We start from the raw sequence: 19,692 nt of genomic DNA, 5'->3' as shown, positions 1-19,692 counted from the left end.
CAAAAGACAAAGTAAAATGTCTGCTAGAAAGTTCTCTTATCAGTGGACAGTCATTCCTGTGAGCCTAGTTAGCACTGTCACACAGAAAAACACTCCCACGCATTCATCACTGTATTTGGTTTTTCATTTCCATCACAATGGGGCCAGAAAATAAACAAGGACAAACATGTATGCAAGAAATTAAATGTAGGAACACACAAGTCCAAAAGCTTGGGAAAAACAAGGACTAAAGATTAAGAAACAACACAGAAACAAGACAAGAACCGAGGTGGACATAAAAAGAGCAGAAACCTAGAAATGCTAGAAAAGAAATAAAAAGAAAAGGCAGGCCCAGTGAGCGGCAGAGAGAATAATGAGTGTTACTCCAGGCTTCACTGGGTTGGGTGTTGGAGTACTGTATGTGCACAAATACAAATGATGAGTCACTTTCTAAAACACACAGACACACACACAACTTTAAATATAGACTCATTATACTCAAATTCACAGCAAGTCCTCCACTCTTGCTGGAACTAACCAGCCATTCCCTTTTAAGTCCTGACCAACACAAAGACATGTACTAATTCATGACAAATTATTACCTCATTTTTTTACTGCAACATTGCTGTGACCTTTATCCTAACGTTCTGAGAGCAAAGAAGAAGATTATTTTTAAAAAGGATTGTGGTGCAGGGCCCCCCTCCTTTGTTCGCTTCCCTCTTCTGGCCCCACGTGCACGTTCATGCACCCGCCTGGGCCTGCTCCTTTTAACATTTTGTCAGAATTTTGTCATCTTAAAGAGCACTAATTACAGGCTTAAACATGCGGGCAACTGCCGAGTACACACACATATGCACCCCCACCCTCCCAACTCACTCAGCAAGCGAACATAATTAGAGATTTGAGAGTGCTATGAATGAGTCGGGGGGGGGGGGGGTTTAGACGACACGACAAAGTTTCTTCAGATTTGAAGATCAGGAGGGAACTTCACACTGACTTCCTGCACAGTTTTCTCTTTTACACCAGTGTTTTTTCAATGCATTTAATGCTTTTTACTTTTAATGACAACAACTATTCTCCACCTTCCAGTGGCTGTAACTTCTCAGCATTTAGGGAAGAAGCACATGACTTTTTAAGACATGAAATGCACTTGAAACAGTCACAACAAACATTTATTCCCTTGTGTGGATTATTAGGGCCCTACCCCACCTGGGAAGGCTGTTACCTCAGTTTCAATAAACACAGTGCAAACCAGGTTTAGACACAAAACAGCTTGGTTAGGCTTAGGGAAAGATGTAGTTTGGGTTGAAACACAATTTCAGGCATTTCAACCCAAACCAGACATAACTAGTTGGCAAAATAACAACACTGACAATGTGAAGCAGGCAACAAATAGTATCGTGTTTTGCCTTCCTGCCCTTCCACCCTGACCTCCTCCCTACACTGACTTTGCCACAATATAGACATCACCTATGTCACCTGGCTTTAACTTCTGCCATAATTACAACAGCAGCTAAATTGTCAGTACCCTCTGAATGGCATGATAACATTTGAAGCAGGTGGCCCTAAACAGTGCTTACTCAAGTGACATCACTACAGCCAGCTCTTGAAAGTCTGCACAGCTCCCTCTGCAACCATAATTCGCCCATATGCACCAGTACTTGCCAGCTCTATGGTCGGTCTCTGATGTGTATAATCAGTTGTTGTCCTTTAATAGAAATCAAGAACGTCTCCTAAAAGATTTCCCTAAAAATAATATACTAAACTTCATTATAACTGATCAGTTTCTTGTTCAAAGTTGTAGAACTTTTCACATTCACATTGTATGAAACTCTGGATGAACTGGGAATTTCATCTCCCTCTGTTGGCTGAAAAATCTGAATCAAATTAAATATATGCTGGATTGAATCATTACACTCAAAGTAAAAGCGCACAAAGGTATCCCTATTAATTTGAAAATGGGATGCTTTCATAAAAGGTCAGGTAGGACTATAGTCACTTCTAGGTAATGGGGTAAAATTTGCAAAACCTCAGATTTGGTACTGCTGCTTAGAGTGACAGGAGTGAGCAGCTTTTTTACTAATCACGTTTACAGTCTTGAGTTCCTGAATATGATTTTTTTATTTTACAGATTTTTCCAAACTTTCCTGCTCTGATTGCAACTCTATATCATCACACTGCTCATCACTACCTCTCTTGATCCCCCCCCCCCCTTTTTTTGCATCACTCTATTTTTAGCTCTCTCTTTCGCACATTAGGGGCCTATTTATAGAGCCCTTATGTTGTCCAATAAGAGGGCTCTGTGGGAGAATGGCAGCGTCACAAGGATTCACACACCTCCCACTTGGCATTGAGCCCAATTCCCCCACTCCCCCATCAAGTTCATCCCACCCTTTCCCTCTCCTCTTGCTTTCCCCTCCTATCCCATCTCTGTGTTCTCCTCCTCTTTTCCACCTCCTTCCCCTCCCTCATCTTCCCCCTCCATCTATATAGGCTGGCTCCTGGCAGAGAGCCCACAGCTTCAGTGGAAACTTTACACACAGGAAACCACGTCACATCAGCCCCCCACAACCTGATAGTGTGTGTGCATGTGTGAGAGAGACAACCTGCATCCCACTTACAAAAAGAGACAGCAAAGGTAAAAAGGTAAAATATCTGCATTCGGGTACCCAGACACAATCAAGTACTCATGCCTCATACTACATGATGTTCATAAACACTACAGTCCCAAATATGCAGACACAGAGATGCAGATGGACAGATAGGACTTTTTTTTTCTTTTTGACTTTTTCCCCCTTAAAAAAAAAAAGAGGACATTACATAACTCTCCAAACACTTCCTTTCTAAGCTGAGAGCACTCTGGCATTTTATCAGACACACACACACACACACACACACACACACACACACACACACACACACACGCACAGACACACACAGACACACACAGACACACACAGACACACACAGACACACACAGACACACACAGACACACACTTGACATATCCAAGCAGACAGGCAGCCTGTTCAGGCTGTCTGCATCACAGTCGCTATGACAACGGCGGGAGAACAATCCACAAAAACAGGCACTAAGGAGGAGGAGGGGGAGACAGAGACAGACAGACAGACAGACAGACAGAGACAGACAGACAGACAGACAGACAGACAGACAGACAGACAAGGGGTGGGGGGTGGCTAATGGGAAGCTCGTCTACGTGCAGCTGTACCAACCCGGGATCCGTGCCATTTTTTTGGTAAGATTCCAACTCTATTTCCTTTACCTGCCCTCTTCAGGAAAGAAAGTCTCACAAACAGTGGAGTCACATTTCATACAGACTATATTTCCTTTGCATTGTGGCTTTTCTGTGACTTTGTACTAGTAAGAGTCACAGAAAGAAAAATTATCACTTGATCAACATGCTGCCCTTGCCCCTCTATCTTTAACACTACAACACACACTGGGGGCTGCAGGATTAGATCATAGTCTAGTCTATACTATTCTTCTACAGGACAAACCTCAGCTGGATCATTTTGATGCTCAGGGTGTTCAAGCCTGATAATCAGTGGAGATTATGCTGTAGAATGAAAAGGCTCAAGACCAGAGACTGTGGCTGTCTTGACCACTCAGTTTCTAAGCAGTCAAAACCCGCTGAGACGCATTTTGAAATGCGCACGTTGTTACTGGCCCCGTGCTGGCTTAAGAGATAAGGCTGATTTATATGTGTCAAAGTGTCACAACACAGTACTTACACCACAGGATCTTTGGTGTATCTGTGGGTATATACAGTGTAGTGTACTAAAAGTGTACGAATTCAGAAATGCATCTACATTTGCAGACTTTCTTCCAGCATCATCCTCTCCCTTCCGGTCTAGCAAAGTCACTTCCATTGCAGCTCCCACTGCCATCACTTTTACTCTGTATCATGAATGGATTTTCCAAACAATGTTTTAAAACTTTTCATGAATTGATCATAGAACATAATATTATAAACTTCATTACTGTGTTGCATAATAAACTGAACAGTAACACATGAATTTGGAAATATGTGTTTAAGAGAAATATTAAGATGTGTTATTCAACATTAAGTGAAGGCACCAGTGACCCATTTGAGGCTTGTGCAATGAAACCGATTAAGGGACCATAATATAGCAGAAAAGGATAGTGTCTAAAATGATGATGACAAAATTCAAGACAACACTTTTGTTGAACAAAAACTAAAGATTCCAAATACTAGAAGAAGAAGAAGAAGTACTTTATTAATCCCCAAGGGGAAATTCAATTGTTACAGCAGTTATTCTAATTTAGTTATTAAATTTAATATTATTGAAATTATAATAATTAATAGTAATTAAAGTAAAGTAATAAAGTAATTAAGTTGTATGTAGAAAAGTAATAAAGTAAATATTTATTTTTGGGTTTGTGTGTGTGTGTGCATGCGTGTGTATGTGGTGTGTGTGTGTGTGTGTGTGTATGTGTGTGCATGCGTGTGTGTGTGTGTTATTGTTTATATTGTGGAATTATATGACTTAGGGCCGTGGACATAAAAGACTTCCTGTTGGATTATTATTATTACATTAATTGGACTATACTACACCTGTCACAGTTACATAAAATGGGTAAAGGGGGTAATGACGAATATAGAAAATGTGGTCCAGCAGGAGGAACCCTGAATAATCAGTTATGTAATAAAATCAACTATCTGTGGTTTGGCTCAACTACGGCAGCAAAGACACACACCGACATAGACATTCCACTTACACCACAAACATGCGTACTGGCACACTTAACGCATAAATTCAGTGGCATATCATCAAAAAACAAAAATGTAAAATATCTCTCTGTGTATGGTCATAAAGAAGTTAATTACAAATAAATAAAGCTAATAAAGAAAGGATTACAGAAGGCATACATACTATTAAGTTAGAAAAGAAAGCTTCTAGATTACAAAAATTGAGGCAGGGTATGATGAGACATGGGCTGCAGTGGATGCATACTTAATGTCACTATAAAATTTTATTAACCTTTTTTTGTTAAAGTGAGTTTAACAGTTTTTTTCTCTGTCTGATAGTGCTGATCTGTTGTATTTATACTGTATGCTCTAAGAGACATGAGAACTCAAAGGCGAGGAACGGGATTTGATACTGTTGAGGGGTGGGAAGTGGCCAGGTTAAATTAAATATGGAGGGTTGTTATTTTTTTGTCTTTCTGTAAAAAATAAAAGAAATAATTAAAAAGTAAAAATACGATGACTTTAAACACTACAACATATGATTCTCATGCATGAGGAACAACAGATAAAGCCCACGCAGAACCATAAATCATCTGCAGTAACACCTCCACAGTGATGTATTATTCAGCCACTGTCCAGGCTGAAAGATGATCTCGATGCTGGTTAGAGTCAGAAGGAACAGGATGAGGAAGAACCAGAGGTCACTTTCAACTTCCACTCACAAAGAAATCTGATAAGTCTTCGGGGTCGGGGACAAGGCTAAAGGTCGCTCTGTCATGGTATATGTAATTCCATATGACTACGTTAGCATAGCATGTTAGCATGCTAACATTTGCTAATCAACACATGGCATGTCATTAGGTTTGGAGGTCATAAACCGAAGCTCTGGACAAAGTTTTGTGCTGATACATCTGGTAGATGAGGTAATTTGCTGGATAAGTCAAATTTTGACCCATTGGTGGGTTAAATCACAACTGCACCACAAACATCTCTACCAATTCACCCAAGGTACTCCATCACACAAATATTGTTGGCTACAAAGGGAAAATTTTTGAATATTTTTGAGGCCACTGTAGTTTTGACAGGCCATTGAACTCTATTAATAACCAGCAGCAGAGATTCATGCAGATATTTTGAAGGCTTTCAAGGCTGAAACTAGAGATACAAAGCACGAACACCAGCCTGTAAAGCTTCTAAGAAAATAAACAGATGGCTGTGTTGTCAACAGGCCGAGACCGCTGGTACTAAACTGGCCCGTTTGTCCAAACCACATTTTGCAAAATAAAGGTTGTTGAGCTAAAACTAAATTATTTTATCTTTTTTTTTTTTTAGCCTATATATGCTAATGTTCTCTTCCTCTGGTACTCCTGGATTTAGTTCAGAGCCCTGATGTGATGTAAACAGGGTGAGAGATGGTGAAAACAACTAAGATGACCACAACAATTAGTAATATCATTAAATATTTCCAGTAAGACCCACATCAGGACGAACAAATTTAAATGTTAGATGCTGGCATATTATAGTAAGAGGGCATCATCATTAGATACTTAGTACAAAAACACAAATCTTTATCTGCTACGATCTGTATACATACTGTGGGTATGTATATACTGTGTGTATACTACTAATGAAAGCGCTGTATATGCAAACACCATATTGTTGTTTTGTTTTTGATTCCCATTTGCTTAGCACACAGGTGGAATGAACTGGAAAAGCAATGGTGTGGAAAATATGCTGTTAATGTTCCAAAATACTTGGTCTATGTGCATAACAAAGATTAGGACTTTTCCGTCTCTCCAGGGATCTCCATTGGCTGACAGTGAGGATCCTCGTGGGGCTTTGTTCTGTTTGTGCGGCAGTCATTAAGTATCCATTAAAAAACTCAATGGCTCCTTAACTGTCAACAAGCCAAAAATAAAACAAGATTCCCAGACTTGCCATTTACATGAACAGGGAAAAGTGACAATTACAGAGCTTGAAAAGAGCATAATCACTGCTCTTTCCTGCGTTCAGTGGCAGCGCTGCATTTTAAAACTGTTACAACTTTTCAGAGAAGAAAGATTTTCAGGGCATTATCACTAAAGAGTTTCAGCTGAGCTTTAAGCCACTAACTCCACAAAGCTCGCTTGACAAAAATCATACCCTGTCTGACCCAAATCTGCTTAAAATCTTCAGGGAAATGTAGTTTTTTCCTTGGCTATTTTTACTACTCCACACTCATCCTGTGACTTTCAGTGCATTGCGTGCTACACTGAAGTGAACAGTTTGTGACAGCAGAGAGGAGGGTAAACATCGTGTCTCTTCAGTAGAGTCCAAAGTCTCTGCCAGAGGAGACTGGGAGGCAGTGAAAGACAGACAAGGAGAAAAGGGGTGTAGAGAGCAGGGGTTGAGATGATAGTGGGATATATAAAGGCATATGCCTCAAAGACTGTTCTGGGGGTTGGGGGGGCAAGTGAACCTGAGACGTAAAGAACAAGAAAGAAAGAGCTGCTAAGGTGTCTGGAAGAAAGCATAAGAAGCAGAGTAAGAGAGAACAGACGCAGAATAACAAAGACAAAAGTATTCTGTCTGACATAAATGCCAATTTTTAATGTGTCTGAACCAATGTAAATGATACTACCACTAGTTATTAAGTGTCATATTCAGCAAACATCACACTAACATCCATTACAGTCCAGCATGGTCACTATTTCTAGCAGGAATGCAGCAACACAACAGCAGATGCCTCCTGTTTACATTCTCCACATTGCAATCATGACAAAGCAGTTTAAAGGCATTTAAAGGTCTGAGCAAACTTTATTAAAGCAGATTAAAACAGCACTGACAAAAGGGACTGAGGGAGCCACAACTACAGCTGCACAGGCTAAACTGCAAGCTTTCTTTTGAATATTATTCATCAATATTCTCTTTCTTTCTTTCTTAATAAGCTAAGCTAACAAGGTGCTGGATAGAGCTTCATATTTATCATGGACACATGAGTATTAATCTTCTCGTCTATCTCTCAGAAGGGCAGTGTATTTGCCAAAATGTCAATCTGTTCCATTAACTACACAAATTAGTCAGTGGAGGATATGGTAAGGTGAGTTTTTGCTCAGTTTCATTCCAGCATGATTAAAATTTCCTGCACACTCTCAGTGTTTTGAAACACTGCAGACCATTTTCCAATACTTATTAATTTGAGACATTGCAGTTTTTCCATTGCCTGTCTAAAGATAATGAGCCAGTGACAGCAAACAAAAGGTTGCCTTATTTTCCAAGCAGCTTTATGGACTACAGCTGGTTTGTGTGCAACATGAAAGAGTCATGTTTAACAGAGGATGGGTCTTAACCAGAGCTGGGGTTTTTTTCATTATTATTTTGGTGTAAGAATACCACTTTTATTGCTTACACTGTCTGGTCAGTGCTCAACATATATAGGCCACTTCCTCTTGTTTGTATACTTTTTTGTCACTTACATTTTCCAATGTTAGGAGAATACTTAGTGATTTACCTGAACATGCTGGAAATAAATAGTGTTCAGTAGTGTTTGACTGACAGTGTATAATGCTGACAATAAGTGTTAAAAAAAAATCCAGCTAATACCCAGCCATAGGGAGAAAGCAGAAAGTGAGTGTGGTTTTGAAAAGAGCAGCTGGCGTGTTTCCTTGGTTGTGATCGTTGTTGCTGCTATTTTGGGAACCATTCAGGAAGTGATCTACAGACAGGCTGCTGACGGAGTGCTCAGTTCAACTGAACACAGCTCAACTCATCACACACAAAACAGTTGAATATAAAAGTGAGACGGTGTCCACAAAGCAAAATGCAAAAAATAACCACAAGGATGTGTACATCTGTATAACATCCTTTTTTTTTGTTGCACACCTGTTCTTGGGCTTATTTTGGTCATAATAGCAGTAACTGAAGTTCTCTTGGTTTACATTTAGCCTCACAGCACTGAACATTTCAGCCTCTGGATTTTTATTCCTGAAAATTTAAGCATACCTGCTGTAACACTTGAGTTGGTAGTCAGTTTCCTCCAGGGCTGAATAGGCACTAAGGGAAGCATGAAGTTCATCAGTAAAATGACTTTCGGGAAGCACAATCCACACAATCACAGCGCCTTGATTTGTGATAGCCACATCTTCCTTATGTATACCGTTAAAAGTTTTCCTTGTAATGTCACCACAATAGGGCTAAAAGCAAATATGATATATGACAGTCATAACTTGGGAACAAGAACACCATTCATACGGCATGATCAAATAAATATTATCTTAAGGTCTTTGGTTCTACAGCTTTTAACTGCATCTCTGGTCTTTATCAGTGCAAGGAGTTTGCTAAGGAATGCTGTACCATTCAAACCACAAGACATTTTTGGTAACTAAGAGATACTGCTCTAGTTGGACAGATTGCCAACAAGAGCGAATGATCACACATTGAAAACACATTAAACATCACCATCGGAACCGACATCCGGTTTGTTTACCACTAGCTATTAATGGGGCTGATGAGGGACAAAGGCAAGCTGCACTAGTTCTGTGTGGCCCTTGTGTCCTTTAGTGCTCCGATTGGACTTCACTGGAAACTACTGGAAATTTCCAAGACCAGCATCAAACACTGAAGTCCAACAATCTCAAAGCAAAAGAAAGGAGCAGGGTTTCATAGCACCATTTGTATAAATTCATTCAGTCCTAGTGTGAGGCAAAATTAACCCACTGACAGTGACAACAGACAGATGTGTTGGCTTCTCCTCTACCTTTGGGGAACATTAACAGTCCTCAGATAACTACTGATGACTGTTGAAGGTCCCACTGCTGCACTATCACAAGACTTCCTGCCTGCAATCACCTGGTATAAATCAGCTATCAGACAGTAGCATAGCAACTGTGTCGCTAACTGTCTGACCGCAATGTTAATATCCTCCCTTGCACTGTCCTGCTCTGCCCCACTGTGTCCTCGCTCCATCTTTTTCCTCCCTGTTGCCCTCTGCAGTATTATCAGATAATGTGGTTTGTTTTTTTTTTTTTTTACCTCCTGCACTGCAGCCACTGTTGCACAATTACCCCGGCTGCTGCACTAATGGCTATTGATGCAGCTGAGGACCCCACACACACACTTGTACACACAAACATTCATAAAAAATTCATGACGCTGGCTCAATAGGAAGGTGCGGGGGGTCTGGCCAGCCCTACAACGAACAACAAATGTCATTTAACAAAGAAAAGCAGAGGTAGGTATCAACATTATCATACAATATAAGAAAAAAACATGAGAACTTGCAGATTTGTACACACTAATTGTATGAAGCATCATCGGGTTAAATTTAAACAGATCTATTAACTATAATTAAACAGATATTTGTGTATACTCTCTATGTTTGTAGATCTGTGTGTACAGTAATATGTGTATGTGTAGTAGCTAGTTCCCTCTTAGCACTTGATGTCTCCCTGTCATTGACCTGTACAGAGACAGTTTTAGAGCATTAAGCCTGCTAGTTAGACTAAACTGGGATCATTGGAGCAAAGAGATGGAGAGAGGGATGAGAGAAAAGAAAAAGCACAAGTGAGTCCGACTGATCAAACGAAAGGGAAGGGAAAAGAAGGATGGACAGATTACAACGTGGAAAAATGAAAAGGTCAAATGGAGATAAGAACAGAGGGATAAGGAGAGGGAGAGGATAAAGCAGAAAAAAAAGATCCCAGCTAGGGCAATGCAAAAGCCCTGTGTGGTGGCTTGCAGTAGAAATAAAGCCAAAACGAAAGGATTGAGGAGGGCAACATTTGACTTCAGGAGAATATGATTTTTCAGGGTGAGGGTTTTGAACTGATCCTCATCGACTTGAGTTTAAATAGACAAACCAGTTAAACACAAAGGTCACATGGTTGTTGGCTGCCACCATCGGGACTTGGATTTCACATTGTTGTTTTGGTACTTTACTGAAGGAAAGAGTCTAAATACATCCACCACTGATTTAACAGTATAGAATGTGATAGCAAAGGTCGGATGTATTTGTATCGCATTCTGTATGATGGAGTTGTCTTGCGGCAGTACATGATAAACAAGTCACATTAGAATATGGATTAGGAGAATAATGAGGATAAATAAAACATGAAAAAGCCACTTTGACAAAGACTTGGTTAAAAATACTAGAATAAGTTCTTATAACAATAGACTTACATTAACCATCTCTTGGTTTTGATCATGTTTACACAGAACACAGTTTCACTACAGTGTTAGTCAATATGATCAAACCAAAACCTTGCTTCCATTGCCATCTCAGTACATTTCTTATCTAGGTTTTGTTTGGAGAGAGGTCTTTTTGAAGGGCAACTAATATTGTAAGACATTTACAAGCATGGACACATTTGGTATTAAATTACCCAATTCCAATTCCTTTCTTAATCTAACAATTTATTTTAAAATAGAAATTAGGTTCTCAAGCAGGCTGCTTATTGGCATGGAGGACTCTTAGCAGAAAAATAGCCGTGACGGTGCAACATTTGCCCAACTTCTGATGTTTCATACCAGCTCTTCACATGAGCCAGGTTACAAACAAACACAAATACAGTGGACTTGCACCACAGGTAAGCCTATCACACCTGGACATGTGCTAGACATTATAAAGTGTGTAGACAACCTGTTCCTCTAGTAACAACTCATCTTTCTGCATCCTCTTCTTTATGATATACAGTAAGAATGTGTATACAAGTGTATGCATCCATCCATTAAGTCATATTGTAGACTATGTACTATTCTCTTTTGATCTGAGATTTATCCTAACAATGACATAGGGTCGAGTGGGAATCAAGGTTTTTTGAGGGTGAGTGAAAATTTCAGGACTCGCTTACGAAGGTCATTATTTTAGAAACCCTACTTCACTGTAATATAGATACCCAAATTGTGATCACAGGCCTGACAGGGTGCTGATAGTTGTAAAGAAAAAGCTGCAACCCAAATTAAAAGTACTTTTCTGAGGCCGTTTTTAATTTAGCTCTGTGATGCTGCTTGCGTGTGTGGTATGTACATGTTAAATGAACATGTCAAATATCAGAGAAAATTGTTCACAATCTTCAGCCATGACTGTCACTATCACACAAACAATGAAATCTGTGTGCATTTTCTCTGTTCTCAGGACTGCTGCAAAAATATGTATTTCAGCTACCAGACAAACTCACAGTGGACCTAAGCATTTCTGATGACAACCTCAACCATATTTTACTCTCTGTGCGTGCGTGTGTGTGTGTGTGTGTGTGTGTGTGTGTGTGTGTGTGTGTGTGTTTGCGTGTGTGTGTGCGTGTGTGTGTGCGTGTGTGTGTGTGTGTGTCCCTCTGCTCTCAATAATGAAACAAGAAAGCTGCCATTTGGATGCTCTTTTAAGACTCCACTAGCTACAGCATGCAGAGGAGTGTGCTAGCAGACTAGCAAAATCCAAACATAACAAGAGCACCAACACACACTCTGTGTCGTAATTACTGGGCTACATTTCAAACTATCTCTAGAGCTAGACTGATACACTGGCCAGGCCAACACACCCCAGCCAATATTGGCTTATGGCAGATATATCACTAGTGATGTGTACACCTGATTACTAATCATACAAAATTACAAACCAGAACTGCCAAAAATTGTTACCAAACTGTGATTTTACAGTGTAAACTCGTCTAGGATTCTTTAATAACCATATTTAAGAGGCTTTTAACAAAAATGTTAAAAAGTTAAAAATGAGGCCAAAATATCTTGCCAAACTTTTTTAAACTTTCAGATATTGCTATAAGCCTCAGATGGTTAGACTATTATTTCTTCCCTCAGTGTATATATAATGATTAATGTGCTTTTTTCAGTTCTCAGTAGACCGTTTCCTGTATAAAATGAAAAAAAAATGTGGCTTTACAGAGGCCAAAGAGAACTCTCCAAATCTTGTTTTATTCAGCCAGTAGTCCAAAACACAGCATTATCCCATTGACTACAAGATTTGATGACAAGCAGGAAGTCCTGCAATCTGAAAAGATGAAATTTGAGAATATGTAACATTTTGTTTTCATTTTTGATTGGAATTACTGGATTGTCAATGAGAATGACTGCTCCTTTGCATACTGGCTGTGGGGAACATGTTAATGTACATTAATGTGAAGAGACTGTTGTACATGTCTGGAAAATTCCTCACTACCTCAACAACTAACATCAAGGAGGTGGATTAGCTGAAGAGCAAGTTTTGAATGCCCTTTTTCACCTCACACTCTCGTGCGATCACCATGTCTCATATCACTATAAAACATGTTTAAAATTGCCCTGAAAACTCTGACAAGGAAAAAAAGACTAAACTACAAACTACAGTAAAGCAGGTGGAGCTGCATGTATACACAACAGAAGACTGGCTTAACTGTGCAGCTGCACTGTGAGAATTTGAGTAAATGTAAGATCATGAAGCAAGTTTAAATAAAACATACTGACACTTTAACAACTTTAACAAAGAAATACAATTCATGGTTGTTAGGAGATTTAAAAAAAATGGAAAAAGAACACAAAATGAACTGAGCAAATATTTGAGGACTGAAACTTGAACCAACTCTGATTATGTAAGTGCAAACTTCGGAACAGGTAGAGTAAGCCCATAAGTATGCATGTGTATGAAACAAGAAGTGTCTCTAACTGGTATTTGGTAGTGTGGTGAGCACTGAGCTTCAGTTAAAATGTCTTTACTTACATTTTAAGTAACTTAAACTTCCTGAACTGGTTATTGTTGCTCCAACTGCCTAAACAGAGAGAAAAATGCTCCCTCATTATTCAAGGGTCAGTGCTGAATGTGCGTGCGTGTGTGTGTTCCTGCAGAACATGTGAACAAGCGTGGGTGGAAGGGAATGTGGTCACAGCCGCCCCAAATCAAAAACATCCAGAGTTTGTGTGTGTCTGTGTGTGTGAGTGAGGGGCAAGGGTGAGGACAAGAAAAAAATGTGAATAAAGTGCACATGTGAGCAGAAAACATAAAGTAAAGAGAGAGTCAATACAAAACAGAGAGAATCGGTAAAACTGGCATGTAATGAGTGAAAAACAGCATGCCTGTGATGTCACGGCTGTTTACCGACGTCACACTCTGCGTGTGTGCGTGTACATACTGGTGAGTGTCAGCTCCATGCCAGCTGAGTGGTTTAAATATAGCTCTTGGGCAGCAGTCACAGCTGACATTAACAATGCTATAGCCACCAGGCCCCATCTACACAACATTAGCGCTGTACTAACGCTGAAACCAGAGAAGTGCTGAACGGAGGGAGGGAGGAAAGGGACGGAGAGGAAGGGAGGGAAGAGGGAGGGAAGAGGGAAGGCCTCGGATTCATGAAAACTCAGCCGCCCACACTCAGGCCTCTGCTGCCAAGAACTGAGCAGGACAGCTCTGTGTGTGTGTGTGCACGCATGCATCTGTGCGGCACGCGAGAGAGAGAGAGAGAGAGAGAAAGAGAGAGAAAGAGAAAGAGAGAGAAAGAGAAAGAGAGAGAGAGAGACAGAGAGAGAGAGAGAGAAAGAGACATTCCTTGGTGAGGTGGATGCCAAGGAGCGAACAGAGCTGAAGACAGAATGTCTTGAGCTACTGTGTTTCAGTCGAACTCACGAGCCCCTCGCCGTGCACCTCAGCCTCACAGCTGTAAACCTCCTAGCGATTACGTAGTCTCTTCTGGCTGGCTGTTTTGTCAGAAAAGTACAGGCCACAATTCAGCTTTTTAAGTGACATCATGGTCCATTGGTTCAGAGACACATGCATGTATAGCTGAAAGGTCATGGGTTTGATTCTTGACAGCAGGGCATTTACATCGATGAGCATCTCACCAATGAAATCCGCCTGCTTACAAAACACTCTAAAAACATGTCAGTCACTGGTGTGCACACATTTTGCTGTGTGTGCCCTTAAATAACTGGCCAAACTCTTTCAGCAATAGAAAACATCTGATTTTGCTATCACTCAAGGTGGATCAACAAGTAATTTTCATTTTTAAACTCATCAAGTTGTGCTGACATTTATCGATCACTTAAACTGAGACATGAAGAATATATACTATTTCTCCAGCAAACATAAATGTAACTTAGCCAAAGGATGTGCTGTGCTTTATGGTCCTACACATTCACTGCCATCCCCAACTCTCTCGCCACCAACACAGTCTGATAAAGAAGTTCGCAGAATGTCATTCTGAGAAAATTAATGCAACAACATCATAGACTAATGATATCTAAAGGAATAAAAAATAAAATTAGATTGTTCTGTTTCTTTTTGATTGGTGCTCTAGTGATCAGGTGGTTCGGCTTACTTGTCAGAGATAACCAAGGTGGTTAAGATTCAAACTCTCTCCGAGCAAAAGGAAAACTGCTATTAAAAGTAAAAGGAGGAGCAAAGCTATCTGAACCTTAATCCTAACAAATGACCCACAAAACTGTCAGTACACAGCTACAGACAACACATTCAACATTCAGATCAGTTTTTCTTTTGTGAAAGAGATTTAAAAAAAAAGAAGAAATACAAATAACTTATGAGACAGAGAGCAAAGCACAACCAGTCACACTCAAGCACACACAGACAAGGTCCAAAATGAAAAGTTTCTATTAAGCCAATGGGATGAGAACAACAGTGCCAGCCCAAAAATGCTGAACTGTTTAAACGGGATTCATACTGCATATAAGAGTTGTATGGACAGTGCTGCTGTAGATAACTATGGTGTAAGACTTTTCTCATCGACACAACCGCTGCAACACCAGAAGGACGCACTGCATGCTGCTGAAAAGATTGCTGAGCCTTTTCTTAACACGCTCCATCTCGTCTACATTATAAACAACCTCCACCATGCAGTATCAGAAACTTGTTGGAAAAAACACAAGTAGTCCTTCGCTGACTGGTCACAGTGGTCTCCATGTGGCATCACTATAGTTGCCATAAACCCGTGTTACATTTTTTTACTGGTGGACATCAGATACAGTGTAGACTACAGTAGCTATGTCAATGGGCGCTGTAGAAAAGCTGTAACCACATAACACACAGCTATAAATCCAGCTTCATACAGCTTCAATTACACTGTGTCCCCATAGCCACGAAGGTCTGTGTGACACAAATTTCCTCATCTGTCCTCATCTGGCTTTAACTAACAATTATTTAGATTATCAAATAAAAAGGAAACTGTTTTTCCTGCTTAATTAATTAATTATTTGGTCTATAAACAGGCAAAAAAAAAAAAAAAAAAATCACATCAGCGCTTCCCAAAGTCATTAAGTGCCAACATGGGCTCCATACCTGAGGTCCCCTTTATAAATAAGATGCGTCTGTGTGTGTGTGTGTGTGTGTGTGTGTGTGTGTGTGTTTGTGTGTGTGTGTCCATTGGACAGGGTGTTAACAACACACCTGGAATATAGCTTGAGGGACTATATTTATTGTCTTTTACAATGTACAGAGCCATCTGTTTGTTTCTAAACCATTACGTTTTCTGCCTTACCCAATACCATAGCATACAGTATTTGGTAGTATTAGCAGTAGTGATTCATTGATAAAATAGTAGGTGTAGGAAATAGTTAATCAGTCTTGCTGAGATGTTTCTTGACATAGGAATAAACTCCTAAGTGTCCAGTAGTTAGTGAAACATGATAGCTGGCTGGTGGCTGAAAACATAAGGGCTGTTTGGCACAACACTGTCTCATTATCAAAGGTTACGAGTTACAACTTTTCAAGTCAAGTCCACCCTGTGAATGTCAGTGTTAGCAATAGTTTAAAGTAATGTTTGCTTCCAAACTAATTTTCTGACCTGGAGGAAGTTTCGAGATATGTATTAATTCATCAGATACGCATACAAAAAATAAACTCGTATAGAAGAGCTGCATGTTGTCATACTGGGAACCTCATGTACCTACTGCTTCTGTTATGCAGACTATGAGACTGCTGTCAAAGAAATGGTGGGAAGGGCCGAGCATGCTCTCAGTATCTTCTTCTCCCTTCTCACTAATAGTTAGCTTATAAACACAAACACACACTTTCCATAATTATAGGCCTGTCCCTGCCCAGACGTGGGTGTGTCTGAGAACCATTAGACCCAAGCACGGTATACTGGGATACACATGACAATAAAAGAAACTCAGTCTTACACAGTTTGAACCATGGAATTACAAGTCTATTGTTTCCAAGTAGAATCAGCTATAACCTGCTTATCAATTTCTTGATTTGTCAAACACTATCCTGCTGATTTTGTCACTTGGAAACACTGATTGTTTATCGTTCATCTGTTTTGTTTTTGTACTTTTTGGCAGCATTTTTCAAACTGACAATTACCATCCTGACACTGCAAACCAACCAGTTCTACTCCACACAAACGTCAAAGCCACACAATCATCGTTTCATTGTCATCTTATAGTGTGAAGTCCTCATATACAGTGGATTCATGACATGACCCTGGGAGTGGGTGAAACTGTATTACAACACACCGACTCCACACGCTATAGTTCTGAGAAGAGTCTGTAACAAAATCCCTACAGATTAAGGCCCTCTGGGTATTTGTGTATGCATGCATGCGACGTGTGTAGTCACATCAACAGCATAGTTGGCTTTCCTAGAATGCCTGTTTCTGCAGTGACTACATACAGCCATCTAGCTGCAGCTCTGTTCTTCTGAGGAAAAATGGAAGAGGGATGGCAGACTTTTCTCTCATTTCCTTTCATCTCTTTTACAATTCATGCCTAAACAATGCCAAGAACTTACAATGTAGAATAAAAAGGATTCCAACACCCTGATTTCGCTACTGAATGCTGTTGTTTGCATACAAGGTGTCACTGTCTGCGACTGCAAGAAAGGGACAGAAAAGAGTGATGCCACTGTGTCTTTAAGCAGTAATCCCTCCATTCTTGGAGCATTTGTTGCCGGCCATCGAATGGGCAGTTCAGTTTAATGTCCACAAGGGCTGCTGGGAGTCCTGCACTGTTAAAATCCCTGTAGCTGGTCAGGCTTGCAGGGCATCTGAAATAATGACTGATTCTACCTCAGAAATTAAAGACTTTCTAATTTTGCACATCTGAAGGGGAGGAACTGGGCTCATTGCAGCAACAAAAAGGGATAACTCTGTTGACATTCCCAACATGTTGCCTTTGGTCTTTTCTAAAGGAAACAGAAGCATGCCCACAGGAGATACAGTGCAAACAGGGGACACTACACAGTTTGCCAGCATCTGCCTCCATCTCTCTCATGCAAGCAATGACACAAACATCAGGATATTTTCTTTGAAAATCACTAAATCTGCTCATTGAAGATCTGATCTAAAGTCCTGCTTATCATTTTAAAAAATCCTTAACACCAAGATTCTCTTATGTGGAGGATTCTTGAGTTTCTTAAACCATAACAGATTCTACAATCCTCCATATGTTACCACTGCCCCCTACCAACAGGAAATCACCTTAGCATTCCTATAAAATCTACTGTGAGTTCTTACTGTCTCTATTACAGCAAATTTGATATCCAGTTATTATGGTAGAAGTAGACTCTCTTTAAATACTGCGATCATATGAATTATTTTGTGTCACACATAGTATCTTATGAATTAATCTTCAAAAGTTACTTGCAGTATAAACGCATTCAGTAACTACTGTGGCAGCAATGTGAAGTCACTTTCACATGAAGTCTGGTGGCAGGTTACTTTCAGTGAGGGGTGACTGGGATTGGATATTTACAACACTGCGTTGTCTGGCTGTTGATTTTGAGATTAAAGGTTACAGAGCAGGCTGGAGCATAAACTGCTGCCGTTAACAGGAGCAAGAAAGAAATGTTGCAGTTAATGCTCGTCTGTCTTGCAGAACAATTTAAATAAAACAAAAAAAAACAAAAAACAAAGAACAAGAAAAGGGAAGTTGTTTGCATGCAAAAAGCAGCCATCCTCCAGAAATGACTTAGGTTTCTGAGCTGAGGATCATTACTTGACAATTAGCAGCACCTTCATCATTTTCAGCCTTCCTTTGATACATAAAGCCACACTTTTCTTGCAAAAGATCAAATATCAGCTGCCAGGCTTGTCAATCTAACTCCTGCAGCATTCAAGCCTTCTTCAACAAGGGACTGGAATCTCTCTGTAAACAAAAGCACTAGTTGGTTTGAAAAAGTGTGTTTCCAAAGCAACTGTCAGCACTCAGTGAACGTGTTTTCAACAAGTTTTCATAGTGGGTGAACCAGAGGTAGTAGTAGTAGTAGTAGTGGTGGTGGTGGTGGTAGTAGTAGTTGTTGTAGTAGTAGCTTAGTTGTGCAACTTGATGGGGGTCCAAAAATTCGAGGGACACAGAGATGGAGAGGGAAGGGGGAGTTTTTGCCGAAGTGTGTGCTGTGTTTATGTGCGTATATGTGAGGGGTGTCTCGGGTTGGCCTGGACCGTGACTGAGAGCTCGTCCTTACCGCTATGAGCGTGTTATTCCGCTGTTCCGTGGAGGAGGCAGAGTCCGGGTCCGGCTGCTTGCTCTGCGGGTGCTTGCTGCCGCCGCCGGCGCCGGACTTCTTAGCCCTCTGCTCCAGACTCCGCTGGTACAGGCTGACCGTCTCCCTCCGCTCTATCTCCAGCTGCTCGGCGTGAGCTTGCTGGTACCTGCTCTCGCAGTTTACGTGGTGTCTCCGGCAGCCCTCTATCCGCTGCCTCAGCCTCTCCACCACGGTGCTGTGCTTAGGTATGCCCACGGCCCCGGCGGGCACCACGCTGCCGGCGGCCGGGTTCATGCTGTTGTTGATGCAGATACTGCCGTTGGGTCCGGCAGCGGGGGAGGCGAAGTCCCCCATCACTGGGCCGACTGGCTGCTATTTTGGAAGAACTTTTCTCCCCGTCAAGCTCACCGCCACCACCTCCTCCTCCTCCTCCTCTGGACACCTCCTGCTCCACCTCCACCACCTAGCGTCCTCTCTCTCTCTGTCCTCCCCGCTGAAGGGTCCCAAGCAGCCGGGCTAGGTACGACCGACGACAGGAGCAAGAGGGAAGGTTTAAAGGGCTGCGAGCCTCACAGTCATATGGCCGA

General features: G+C 40.9%; 1 protein-coding gene across 1 annotated transcript in view; it reads right to left on the bottom strand.

Annotated features, from left to right (window-relative positions):
• The window catches only part of maml3 (mastermind-like transcriptional coactivator 3), a 96,429-nt gene extending 76,970 nt beyond the window's left edge, over positions 1-19,459 (bottom strand). Inside the window, exon 1 of the mRNA XM_026303607.1 lies at positions 19,085-19,459. Within this exon, the coding sequence (XP_026159392.1) occupies positions 19,085-19,459 (375 nt within the window). The remainder of the gene's footprint in view (positions 1-19,084) is intronic.
• Positions 19,460-19,692: the final 233 nt, after the last annotated feature.

This window comes from Mastacembelus armatus, chromosome 1, assembly GCF_900324485.2.
Source record: "Mastacembelus armatus chromosome 1, fMasArm1.2, whole genome shotgun sequence".
NCBI classification, from domain to species: domain Eukaryota; kingdom Metazoa; phylum Chordata; class Actinopteri; order Synbranchiformes; family Mastacembelidae; genus Mastacembelus; species Mastacembelus armatus.
The sequence above is the reverse complement of the archived record's forward strand: the minus strand, read 5'-3'. Positions and strand labels throughout refer to the sequence as shown.